General features: G+C 34.9%; 1 protein-coding gene across 1 annotated transcript in view; it reads left to right on the top strand.

Moving 5' to 3' along the window:
- The first annotated feature begins 326 nt into the window (after positions 1 to 326).
- The window catches only part of Olah (oleoyl-ACP hydrolase), a 27,720-nt gene continuing 13,862 nt past the window's right edge, over positions 327 to 14,184 (top strand). Inside the window, exons 1-2 of the mRNA XM_048809779.1 lie at positions 327 to 484; positions 10,403 to 10,533. Of these exons, the coding sequence (XP_048665736.1) occupies positions 327 to 484; positions 10,403 to 10,533 (289 nt within the window). The remainder of the gene's footprint in view (positions 485 to 10,402; positions 10,534 to 14,184) is intronic.

Below are 14,184 nucleotides of genomic sequence, written 5' to 3'. Positions count from 1 at the left end.
TGCATGCTTTTAGCCCCTTTATCAAATATAAGATAGTTGTAGTTTTGTGGATTGGTTTCTGTGTCCTCTATTCTGTACCATTGGTCCACCCGCCTGTTTTGGTACCAGTACCATGCTGTTTTTGTTACTATTGCTCTGTAGTATAGTTTGAAGTCTGAATTCTTGAGATGCTCACAGGAAAGCGTGCACTGCAGGGAGGCAGTCCTTTGACTGACAGTGCTGCCTGCTAACCTGGATGATTGCCCTCGGGCAATGGAGGACAATTTACTGGTTGGGACCCATTCTGGGCAGCTGCTTGGCCCCAAGTGGGATGCCCAACTGGCGTGATGCCCTCCGTGATGAGGTTGCAGAGAGACCCTGGGTGGCCAAACGATGGTGCCACGGCTGCCGAGGAGCACGTTTCAGGGCACAGCCATGCATATGCCTTCTCCCAGGGTATGGGACTCCCGGCGCCAGTATGGGCTGGGCCCAAGCTGCAGCAGTGGTGACAGCCACACCCACTGACTCCCCCACTCCCACCTCACACTGACTGGCCCATTGGCCAGGGGAAAAGGGGACCCATGACCCCAGAGGACATGGAAGCAAGTCAGTAGGCACAAGCCCCACCCCAGCAGGAAGGACACAGGCGGAAGAAATGGTTGAAAGTAGGGTCAGCCTGGTGGCAGGGACTTTCCAGCGGATCCAGTTGCAGCTGTGGGACAGGCAAAGAAGCAGTCAGCAAAAGGAGACCTTTGTTACCTTCAGTGTGAATTCAACACCCTGGTGTTACCATGACAACCATGGGCTGGCCCCAGCAGGTGCGGTGGCAACAGAAGCTGAGGCAAGCCCACCATGCTAGCTTTACAAGCCACAGACACTTCCCTGGGCACGTTGGGGTTTCAATCAGACTTACTGGTAATAGAACAGTGGAGCACACAGGACCTCAGGCAAAATTTTGGGCTATGGAGAACCCAGAAGTGTTTTCCAGCCACATGGCCAGGACAATGTGGTGGAAAAATCCCACCTCCCACATTTTTCGCAGGCTTCCCATTGGTCCTTTTTCATCACTCAAACAGGGCTTTTTGGTCCTGCCTTCCAGTCACTAACCTGTACTTCCTGCTTCACACAGACCTGCTACTGGAGCTACACAGAGCCCATATTTTAGTGAAGAATGCCCACATGTAAATACTAAGAAGCATATCTTTTTCAGGCAAAATCAAACTTCACAGGCTTCTACATTGCCTTGATTCTAACCAAAGCTAAATAATCTGATTTTTATCCCTCAACAGGTTTCTTTAGAAATTTGTTAGAGCTGTATTATTAAGAAACATTGCAGAAGTAATATACCAATTATAAGAGATACATATGCTTGCTTGCTTATGTTTTAATTTTGGAGGTTATGAAGATGCATTTTGCTCACCACAGGTAGAAAAGTTGGCATTCTGAGATGTTTTCTCACAATGTTCCTGTGGTGACCAAAGAATCCTTATTCTCGTCTTTCCTGACTATATGATTACCAAAAAAAAAAAAAAAAAAGTAAATATATACACAAGAATTTTACTTGAAACACATCACATGACATCACAAATATAAAAAGTGCACTACTAGTCAAGGTAAAATAAATGGATCCAAATACTTTTAAGATGGGGCTTATTTTAAAATTCCATGATTGTATTATAAGTTATACCTTTTTTCTTAATGCATATCTTTCCAGTTATTTGGATAATTTATAGTCTTTAATTCATAGAATAATTAACATATATGTCTAATTGTTTAATTAATATGTATCTATTTGCTTCTAATCATTTTTCTTCAACAGAAAACACATTATTTATATCCCTTATACATGCATTTATCTGATGCTCTGCCTTTTATAGTTACAGATATTTAGATAAATGTATTTTACTATAAATTTTTTTCTTTCAAGAGATAATACAACCATAAAATAATCTCTAATTCTCAAATTATTGTACAAACTTTTATAAGATGATAAACAAATATGATTCTGTCCCCAAAAATGTCTAAGGGCTTTACTATATTTTCATTGAGATATTTTTTCTTATCAAGGTACAATAATTTGTTTAGATTCAAAGATTTACAGAAATTGTTCCAAAGTATAACCAAGAAATATCTAAAGAGAAAAGAAGACACTTCCACAGAGAGGAAGCACACACTGGAGGTAAAACAAGGTCTTTATATTCTAGATTTTAATGATAAAAGAATTTTCTTAAATAAGGAAATCCTTATATCATTATCTAGACAGATGATATTGAAAGTTAAAACAATTGAAAAATAGATTTGTGTAACTGGACTGACTATAATAATTTGAACTGATTAATTCTAGGATATTTCAGACTTTTCCCCCTGATTTTATTATACTAATATGAACAAAGATTTTGTCCATATTTTGACATGATAAAGATATATTAAAATATTAAGTGTATTTCCATTAAGGAAGGTCTTTATTTGCCTAATGATTCTTAATGTTTAAGATGAGAATTCATTTTAGTGAATAAATTCATATCCTTCATTAAACAATATTTTTAAATGCTGACTTAAATTCTGATTTTGACACTTCTCCTTGTAGATTAAATTTGATTGATTCAAAGACACTGCTGATTTATGCATATTATTTCTATTTGTTGGATATTTATGGGATTTAAGAGAATATTTTATGTTGAGAGCCACAGTCAAGTCGGAATGACGCCTAGCATTTTGCCAGAGGGAGTGGTTGAGAGGTGACATCAGCGAGCCATTGAGATGATAATGATTAAGTTAAGCTGTGTATTCAGTTGTATATAGACCCCTGCTGTCCGCCTCGGGTGCCTGCTACTTTGGAGTTCTCATGGGGATTCCTGGAGAGTTCGAGTTGGTTGGGGAAGTTCTGGAGGAGGGATTTCTGGAAGGGGTGTCCCTGAAAGGCCGGCATGGGTGGCATTCCAGGGAGTATGGAAATAAAGTTTGTTCCTGCTTGAGTGGCTCGTGATTTGTGCTCAGCCAGACTGCGGTAATTTTATTAGAATTGGTGTTCTCCAAATTAAAGTCATACAGTAGTTTTGAACAATAATGTTGCAAACTTTAATTCTTTGTATTATATAAGTTCTCTGACTGGACCTATAATCCATAAAAAATATGGTAAGGTTTACATACTACTCCCTACACTGGGAAGTAACCTTAATCGTATTTTCTAAAAGATAATTAAAAGACACCTATTTAAAGGATAATATTCTGAGATATAGAGATATTTTGAGACTTTCTCTCATAGATTGAGGGTCTTTTTAAATTGTTAGGATAAATCAACAGTCTATATATTGAGAAATTATAATAATCAATAAAAGGTATCTCATTTTCATATCTAGCATCATCTACTATCATCAAAGAAGGCCTTAAAAATTACCTACTAGAAAAAAAGATTGAAGGGAGCCTCTCAACTTAATAATAAATTATCTCAATAGCCAATAGCTTATTTCAATAAAAATTAACATGATAGACCTTTTCTCAACTTATAATATGAGGTAATGCCCTCCATACATTGCTATTTTTAAAATTAGTAAAGCCATTAATTATTAGAGCTAATTTTACTACATTAAATAAAGTTATTAAGGATGCTCATATAACTGTTTCTTTAAACACAAAGTTTGTTTTGACATAAAATCCCTAAAAATGTTATTGCTAGCTCATGTTATATAAAATTCTAAAGTAGATCACTGTCTTAAACCACACTGTTGACTTGTTTTTACACATTAATATTTGAAATACTAACTCCTCCTACTTAGATCAACACTAAGTTTGATAACTGACAGTTTTCATGAATTCATAGAGAAAAGACTATTCATTTCTCTATTTCATTTTTTATTAATGTTAAAACCAAAATATCTTCTTTAGGCTAATTTAGCATATGTACTTCCAATTTTGTATAGATGTTTATATATTTTTCTCATGCCCGTACTAAAGACCACCACTCCTAATTTAAAAACTCTCTAACTTCATTTCAAAGTAAGATAATTATTTAAGTTAATCTAGAGTTAATTTAAAAATACAAATTTTTATATTCAACTTATTGTATTCTTCATTTTTTCATAATACTGTTAAAGTCAAAATCAAGTCATACATTTAGTAAAGGCTAAATTTCTTTTTACCATGGTTCCTTTGAATGTCTTTTGTCAAGTCTCACAACCAGCTAGAGATAATAAATCTTTTCTTATCATTTAAATACTTGTATTATTGTCTATAATTTAAACTAATGGCATTATGATTTTTGCCAGCCTTTCATTCAATGATAATATACTTAAAAGGGGGGAAATAGTACCCCACAGGCACATAATAGATCTTACAAAATATTATAAATTTTTTTCTTAATTGTAATATTGAGAGTCTTACTGCTGCTGCTGAAATTTGAACTAAATCAAATTTCAAAAGATAGAGTTTTAAACTGGTCATCATAGAAAGGTTGAAAACTCTGACACAGGAAGGTAAATCTCTCAACTGTAGAGTTTATAGCCATGCAGCTGCATGAGCTTATCAGGAAAGTAAAAATTATGAGCAAACTTCTAGGGACCCACTTCTCAGGTCCACCTTTAAGGTGCCTTGCAGTGTAGACTAGAAAGTCCACCCATGTAACTAGATTAATTGTACTGACTGTAATGGTCAGTATACCTGTATGTTATCTTATGGAAAACAAGATGTCTGGGAGTATCTTTTGAGAAAAAGACAGCATGTGAGAAACCTAAACCAGTCAATTGTGCCTAATTTTATCACATTGGTCCTTCATCAATGTCCCTTTGTCCTGTTGCCAGCTGGCATGCTCAAGTTAACAGTCAGGCCTTGAGAGAGGTGCAAGCCATTAACCAGACTTAGGCAAGCTCTTGATCTCATGATCCTTGAAGTGACTACTTTAAATATTATTCATTGTTTCTACAATTACAGTCTTTGTGGCTATGTTTAAAACTTACACCATGTGAATTTTCTTAATAATTTGTCTTAAGTTACCTCCAAGATCCTTCATAGTCAGATAAATGCTATTGAAAGGATTGAAACTAAGTTAAAATGCTCTAGAAGCCACTGTAATAAATAATGCAAATAAATAATGGTTTGTGGAAAGCCTTAAATTCCATGCCAAATAAAAATGTTTGTGTTACTATGACCAAACACAATGCTTCCCCCCAAAATTTGGAAAAGGTTAAGAATCTCCTAATGAGTGTTTGGCAGAGTAATAATAATAATAACCCAGATCTTCTGAAGTTAATTATATTATTGAAATGGCATGTTTTCTATTAGTTCCTTCTGTGTTTCAATAGTAGATAATGTCCACCTAGGACGAAGAATCCAGTGACTGAAAGATATAATTCCCCATTTGCCTTTGTTTATAATAAGAAAGGGGGAATATGTCGGGAGCTGCCCTGGATAAAACTACCTTTAAGTTCTATGCCCCAGGGCACTGAACAATTATTGCATTCTGCAGTAACTTGGGGTTACTCTAGCTGGGATAACAAGGCATGGCTCCAGGTGTAGGTGGCACCAACGGGGGTTGAGTTACACTTACCTGTTCCCTTGTAATCCTACCCCTGTGCCCTTTTTGGGATAAAATATTCCAGGGAAACTCCCCTTGTGTGTCCTCTATGTAAGAATAAAGAATCCAGTGGCTCTTTCTCTGTTCATGAACACTAAGGTTGCAGAGCCATCCCTGGATTACTGAAAAGGTACTTCTGTGTGTTTGCGTGCTGTCTTTGTTGTTTTCATAAGTTATTGCAATAGTCAGATTTTGTGAACCCAATATTAGGTTGCCAGCTAGGATAGATGGCTGTATATTACCACTGGAATATGGCCTGTGCCATCTTCTCCTTCTTCCTTCTTCTGCTACTACAATTAAATGGAAGTTCGCCATGGTTTTCCTTGAGAGTCAATATTGTTTTACCCAAAGATGATGCCAATGTTAAGAAATGATGCAGAACATCTTGCCCTTCAGAAAATATTTGTTGAATAATAAATTTGAACTTTGAGTAAATGTTTAGTCCTTATAGGTATGACTAACGACTTAGTGTGACAATTATAAATAATAATATCCAAAAGGACAGTGCTATCTACTTCAGTTGGAAGAACTGAAATAATTTAATGTAATTAACAACAATCTTCAGTTGTAAATACACACCAAAAACGTGTATTCTACATCTGCCTTTCTATTTTGCTTGGCAGAAGTATTCTTTTACTAAGGGCTGATGGTGTAGCTCAGTGGTACAATCTTTGTCTAATGTGCTCAAGATCCTGGGCCCAGGACCTTAAAGACCTGTTAATGGGACACACTTCTTGGTAATATAATGAGAACTGAGGCAAGATTCAGTTTATACACCAAGGTGGGAAGCAGGTTCCAGTCCCATCTCTCTAAATCAATGCTTCTCTAGTACACTCCCATTTCCTGCCACCTTGTGGTCTACTTGTATGTTGATGCTGAGAATATGGGAAAAGGTTTAAATAGGCAGGTGACTTTTAAAATTAATAGAATTTGTGTTCTAATTCTGATTTGTACCTAACTGGGGGACTCTGTATATAACTATACGTTTATAGTTTAATTACCAAAGAAGAAATTGTAAGACTAGAAAAACGCCGCACCACACAACACAGATTACCAAAGAGGTTTCCCACTTTATTACAAAAGGCTGTGTGTTTATATAGGTCTAAGGAGAGGTTGCAGGGCTGAGGTAGATAACAGGTCGCCCATTTATTGGCAAGCTCTTCCATATGTCAGTTCCGGAGCCCAAGAAGTTAATTCTAATTGGGGCTAAGGCTTCCCACCAGCAGGGTTTGAACATTGGCGCCTGCGGGAACATTTCGCGCCAGTGAAAGAAACAAAGAAGAGAAGGAGGGTTGTTAGATGCCATGCTGGGGTTTTTCTCTGGGATGTGGCTGCCATTATGTTTTCCCAATAGAAATTACTTCCACATAGTTAATGAAAGCCTGATGAGTCTTGTAGGTGAATCTACTGGAAGCTTATTTACTTTTTTTTTTTTTTTTTTNCCTGAGAAGTGGGTCCCTAGAAGTTTGCTCATAATTTTTACTTTCCTGATAAGCTCATGCAGCTGCATGGCTATAAACTCTACAGTTGAGAGATTTACCTTCCTGTGTCAGAGTTTTCAACCTTTCTATGATGACCAGTTTAAAACTCTATCTTTTGAAATTTGATTTAGTTCAAATTTCAGCAGCAGCAGTAAGACTCTCAATATTACAATTAAGAAAAAAATTTATAATATTTTGTAAGATCTATTATGTGCCTGTGGGGTACTATTTCCCCCCTTTTAAGTATATTATCATTGAATGAAAGGCTGGCAAAAATCATAATGCCATTAGTTTAAATTATAGACAATAATACAAGTATTTAAATGATAAGAAAAGATTTATTATCTCTAGCTGGTTGTGAGACTTGACAAAAGACATTCAAAGGAACCATGGTAAAAAGAAATTTAGCCTTTACTAAATGTATGACTTGATTTTGACTTTAACAGTATTATGAAAAAATGAAGAATACAATAAGTTGAATATAAAAATTTGTATTTTTAAATTAACTCTAGATTAACTTAAATAATTATCTTACTTTGAAATGAAGTTAGAGAGTTTTTAAATTAGGAGTGGTGGTCTTTAGTACGGGCATGAGAAAAATATATAAACATCTATACAAAATTGGAAGTACATATGCTAAATTAGCCTAAAGAAGATATTTTGGTTTTAACATTAATAAAAAATGAAATAGAGAAATGAATAGTCTTTTCTCTATGAATTCATGAAAACTGTCAGTTATCAAACTTAGTGTTGATCTAAGTAGGAGGAGTTAGTATTTCAAATATTAATGTGTAAAAACAAGTCAACAGTGTGGTTTAAGACAGTGATCTACTTTAGAATTTTATATAACATGAGCTAGCAATAACATTTTTAGGGATTTTATGTCAAAACAAACTTTGTGTTTAAAGAAACAGTTATATGAGCATCCTTAATAACTTTATTTAATGTAGTAAAATTAGCTCTAATAATTAATGGCTTTACTAATTTTAAAAATAGCAATGTATGGAGGGCATTACCTCATATTATAAGTTGAGAAAAGATCATGCTAAGTTGTTGAGGATCTCACTATGTTGTTCAGGCTGCATTTGAACTTGCTATTTTCCGGCTTCATTCTCTGCAGTCACATGGGCTACCATGCCTGGCTGTTTCTCCATTTTAAAGATGAGATAAACTAAAGCCTGAAGACGTTGAGCACTGGCATTGGCTACCAGATGAATGCTGGTAGAGAGCAGACCCAGAAGACAAGCCCAGATATCTTGGGGCATTGTTATTGCTAGGAAAAGTCTCCAAAGGAAAAAATTGAAGGACTCAGTGAACTTTCCTCCTCTGTTTAAACAAGCATTTTTCTTTGTTTTGTTTATTTTTGCTGTACAGGTCTTTCTGTTCCTTTCAGAACCTTCTCTGTACTTTTAGAACTGTAGGTGGAGGGACTAGCCAGGAACAATTCAGGCATTCACACTTGAGGCTGTGAAGTAATTGGTCACTTTCAAATGATTATTGGAGGTTCAAGGAGCTCTCAGGAAGGAAGTGGATTTGTGTTCTAATTCTGATTTGTCACTAAGTGGCTGAGGGACTTAATATCTCTGAGTCTCTGTTTTGTCCACTGCCAAATAACTAAATAGATAACATTTATTTTTTTGTATACTGTGTGCTTAAAACCATGGTGAGAATTTTTGATAATTTTAATCATCACCAACCCCTTGTTTGGACCACATCAGTTACATTGCTTCTAACCTGTTTTGCTTTTTTTCCCCTTCTATTCTTTGTGGTCTTCTTCCACCTTCTTCTGTTCTTTTCTAATAGGAATCAGAGTAGTCTACAGTCATTCATTTGAAAAATTAATCTGGTAACTTCTCTGAGTGCACTAGGCTGATTGGAGGTTTTTTATTTAAACAGGAATTGAATTCAACATTGGCTCAACAGGTCACTGAAACCAGTAATTTTGTACCATCTCCTCACAGCATGCAGAGAAGACACCCAGCTAGGACATCCAGGTAAGTTATTCCTTGTGCCACTTGACTTTCTCCCCATTCTTGATGCCCCAGTATCCTGGTTGGGGGACTTAATATCTCTGGATTTCAGTTTTGTCAACTGTCAAATAAGTAATGATAGATATCAGGTATGGTGGCGCATGCCTGTAATCCTGGCAATTTGGGAGGCTGAAGCAGGAGGGTCTCAAGTTCAAGACCAGTCTGGGAAACTTAGATAACCCTCAGCAACTTAGCAAAACACTGTCTCAAAATAAAAAGGACTGGGGATACACTCTGTGCTATATTGCTCCTGAATTCAACCCCATTTAAAAAAAATCAAAAAAAGTAATAATTGACATCATTTATTTTTCTTCTAGTGTGTGCCTATAATCATGGTGAGCATTTTTGATACTTTTAATCATTGTAAAATAACTTGTAAGGAAGACTTTATCATTGTCTTTATTTTAGAGGACATTGAGAATTTGAAGTACTTGTGTACTTTGCCTAGAGTCATGTGGTAGGGGGTGTAGCTAGGATTTGAACCTGAGTTTCTTTGCTTCTATAGCCTTTTATCACTAACTTGTACTAGTGAATTAAATAGTGTTTCTGGTCACTCTCAACTCTTAAGTTTTAGAATTCTCATTATTCAAATAAAAAATGAAGAGGTAATAAATAAGTAGAAGGCAGGTTCAGTTTTTGTTGGTCTTTTATTCTTTCTTTAAGGTGCAGAGGATGTTGGGTGGGTGGGCTGATGGGCAAGAACTCTAGGCTAGAGTAGCTCTGCTGACTGTGCCTGATCAGCAGCAATGGGCAGCCCTCTCTTCTACCCTCTCCTGAGGTCTTGGCTATGGGTTCACCTGCAGAATAGATGTCCTGTCCAATGCGTTCTGAGGACCACCTGAGATTGACACTGATATAAATAAGTGAAAAGTCTCTCCTGTCCCCACTGCCAACCAAGAAAGACAGTTTTACCTTGAAAATGATCAAAGGCTCTGCAGCTAATTTGGCACTCCTAATTTTGTATGGCTATGGTGGTAAGAAAGACACTGAGATTGAAGATACCCACATACTGTTTGGATAAAATCATTTTCTGAATTGTGAAAAAGGCGATTTCAAAATTGACAATTATACCGCTTTCACTAGACAAAGGATATGTTTTTACTAAGTGTTGTACATAAATATTTGACTATTTCACCAACATCCCTAGGAGTTTATATATTCAAACTGTCAAACACAGACCATAAAAACCTTTTTTGGTCTCTTTTTAGAAAAAATGCCATTCACTTCATATTTGAAAATACATTTCTTATAATTAACAAAGATTTCCACTAAAATGCACCTAACCCAGTTTGAGAATTTAAATGATATGTGTAATGTTAAATATATTTGATTTTTCTTTCTAGGAATGAGAAAGTTTTCAACTGCTTATACCCAAAGCCCAATGCAATTTTTAAGCTGATTTGCTTTCCCTGGGCAGGAAGTGGCTCTACTTATTTTGCCAAATGGGGCCAAAGCATTTGTGATACTCTGGAAGGTATGTTGATTTTTATCGTTAGCTAAGCAATCTAAGGTCAGATGATATGCACATATAGGAATTTGAGTTTGTTGAGTTTCTTGGATCTGTGGATTATAATTCTTATTTAACTTGGAAGACTTCCAGTTATTATACCTTAAAAAATGTCTTCTCTGCCTCTCTCTTTCCTCTCTTTTTTTATTATGCTGTCCCACTTGACACTGTCCCACACCTCCCGGAGATTCTGTTCAATTTTGAAACCTCTTCTTCTCTATATGTTTCCATTTGAATTTACTGCCCTCTCTTCCTAGGATCTTCTTTGTTAGTTGCTTTCCCCCCAGCATTTTGAAATAATAATACTGAGGCTCGACCTGGTGCCTCATACATGCCAAGCGAGTGCTCTACCACTAAGCCACAACCCCAGCCCTCCTTTTAAATTTTGTTGAAGTCCAACTTAGAAGTTTTTTTTTTTTAATATGAGAAGGTTTTTAGTTTGTACTTTTAAAGTTTTTCTTTCATTCAAGATCCTGTTTTAGTGTTATATCTGAATACTCATTGCCAAACCAAAGACCACCTACATTTTATTCTGTTATCTTCTAGAAGTTTTCTAGTTTTGCATTTTACATTTGGTCTATGATCCATTTTGAGTTAATTTTTGTGAAAAGACTGCACCAGAATCTTTTTGTGTGTGTGTGTTTATAAATGCCTGATTGTTCCAGTGCCATTAAACAATCACATTCTTCCTCCATTGAATTGTCTTTGCTCCTTTGGCAAAGTTCAGTTGACTGTATATGTATGGCAATTTCTGAGCTCTCTGTTCTGTTCTGCTGGTCCATTTGTCTATTCATTCACCAATACCATGCTGTCTTGATTGCTGTAGCTTCATAGTAGGTCTTAAAATCAGGTAGTTTCAGTTCTTCATCTCTGCTCTTCTTCTTCAATATTGTGTTAGCTTTTCTGATTCTTTTGCCTTTCTATATGTACTTTGATTGGTTTTATGGTGCTAGAGATTGAACACAGGGCCTTGTACATGCTAGGCAAGAACTCTACTACTAAGGACACTTCCAGCTCCCATTTAAACTTTAGAATTAACTATTAGTATCCACAAAATAATTTGTTAGGTTTTAATTGAGATTGCATTGAAACTGTACTTCAAGTTGTAGAAAATTGACATCTTAACAATATTGTGTGTCCTCTTATCCATGAACATAAGGTATTTCATCATTTATTTAAATATACTTTGATTTCTTTCATCAGAGTTTTATCACTTTCCTTATATAGATTTTGTACATATCTCTTATTATATTTATGGCTAAATATCTGTCTCACTTTCTCTTTCTGATGGGAATATAAATGACATCCTAGTTTTTATTTCAAATTCCAATTGTTCTTTTCTGATGTATAGGAAAGCAATTTAATTTGTGATATTATTATTATTATTATTATTATTATTATTATTATTTTGTACTGGGGATTAAACCTGGGGCACATTACCACTGAGCTTTTTAGAAAGGATCTCCTTAAATTGCTGAAGCTGGCCTGGAATTCATGATCCTCCTGCTTCATCCTCCGAGTAATTACAGGCATGCACCACTATGTTAACCTTGTCAGTTTTCAAGGGGGAACACCAGGTCTTTGATTTTAGAATGTTCTTCCTTTTTAATATGTAATGCTAAAAATTCTCCTCTAATTACTGCCTTAGCTGCACCTTACAATTTTCAATGTTTGATTTAATTTTCTTTCAGTTCACAATATTTTCTAATACTTCCCATGGCTTATTCTTTGACACCTGTTAACTAGAATTGTTTTGCTTGATTTTCAAGTACTTAGAATTTCTCCAGATACATTTCTGCTATTTCTACCTAAATGTGTTGTGAATCAGAAAATACATTTTGTATTGTTTCAGTTCTTTTAGAATTAGATATGTGGTATGGCCCAGAATACAGTCTACTTTGGCAAATGTACCATTTCCACTGGAAGAATGTAGCATGATGTTCTCTAGTTCTAATCATTTATTACCAAATACCATGATTTCGTTCTTCTTTATGATTGAGTAAAACTCCATTGTGTATATGGATTGCTTAATCCATTCATCAATTGACACCCAGTCCTTAAAATAAATATTGTTTTTGAAATACTTTCAATCCTCCCGTCTCAGCCTCCCAAGTCATTGGGACTACAGTTTTGTATCATTGCACCTGGCTTGCCCCTTATTTTGAAGTCCATTTTGTCTGATATGAATTACAGTCATTCTCATTTTCTTTTACAATTGTTTGCATGATTTATCTTTTCTTATTCTTTTATCTTTTCTCTGTGATTTATACTTAAAACGTGTCCCTTATAGATAGCTTGTAGATATATTTTGCTGTGTTCAAGTCAATCTGATTATCTCTGCCTTTTAATTGGAGTGTTTTAGTCTTCATGTCATTATAATTTTTAATATGGTTAGATTAAATCTACCATCTTTCAATTTGTTTTCAAATTTGTACCATATTTTTTTTTCTTTTATCTTCTCTTTTCTTTGGAATTTGTTTTTCTTTTTTAAAGACTTTCATATACCTCCACCACTGGGTGATTAGCTCTAAATCACTGTTTTATTTCTTAGTTATTTTTTTTAGCATTTCCAATATGCTTTTTTAATTTATCACAATCAACATCCAAATTTAATTATACTGCTTCATTTTTGATGAAATGTTACAAGAGTCAAAAGAGCATTGTTACTCATTCCCCATCTTGAACTTTGTGCTATTTTCAATAATACAATTTCCTACATATTATTTTTGTGTAGTCAGTTGTCTTTTATAGTGATTTTAAAATCAGAAAAAATCTTTTGTATTTATCTACATGATTTTTTGTTCAAGTAGACCCCAAATTTCCATCTGACATTTTTATTCTGCCTGAAGAAGTTTCTTTAATATTTATTTAAGTGCAAGTCTGCTGCATTGAATTCTTTTGGGTTTGTGTGTTTAAAATGTCTGTAGTTTTCACTTTTGAAATATATAGTCACAAGTTATAGAATTCCATCTTGTCAAATGTCCTCTCCCATATTGTCCTCTGGCTTGAAATTTCTGACATGAAATCTACAATTGTTCTTACATTTGCATCTCTAGGCTTCTCTTCTTTGGATGCTTAAGATTTTTTAATTATGTTTTTCACAATTTGATTATGACTTGCCTTGATGTGGTTTTTGCTATTTATTCTGTTTGGGTTTTTTGGATATGTGACTTCATAATTTTTATCAAATTTGGAAATATTAAGCTATTATTTCTTCAAATGTTTATTTCCTTTCTCTCTGCTCTCCTACTGGGACTTCAACTATATTTATGCTGAATTAATTCATATTGTACCCACAGGATACTCATCTATTTTTCCCCTTTGGTCCTATGCCCTCTATGCTTAATTTTGGATAGTTTCATTTTCTAAATGTTCCAAGTTCACTATTACTTTTTCTTCATGTCTAATCTGCTGTTAATCACATCTGGTGTGTGTGTGTGTGTGTGTGTGTGCGCGTGCACGTGTGTGTTTAATTTTGGAGATTTTATTTCACATCTCTAGAAGTTCCACTTAGGTCTTAAAAAAAATCTTCCTCTTCTCATCACATTTTATATATATATATATATATATATATATATATATATATCACATTTTATATATATATATCACATTTTATAT

This window comes from Marmota marmota, unplaced genomic scaffold, assembly GCF_001458135.2.
Source record: "Marmota marmota marmota unplaced genomic scaffold, marMar, whole genome shotgun sequence".
Lineage (NCBI taxonomy): Eukaryota > Metazoa > Chordata > Mammalia > Rodentia > Sciuridae > Marmota > Marmota marmota.
The sequence above is the reverse complement of the archived record's forward strand: the minus strand, read 5'-3'. Positions and strand labels throughout refer to the sequence as shown.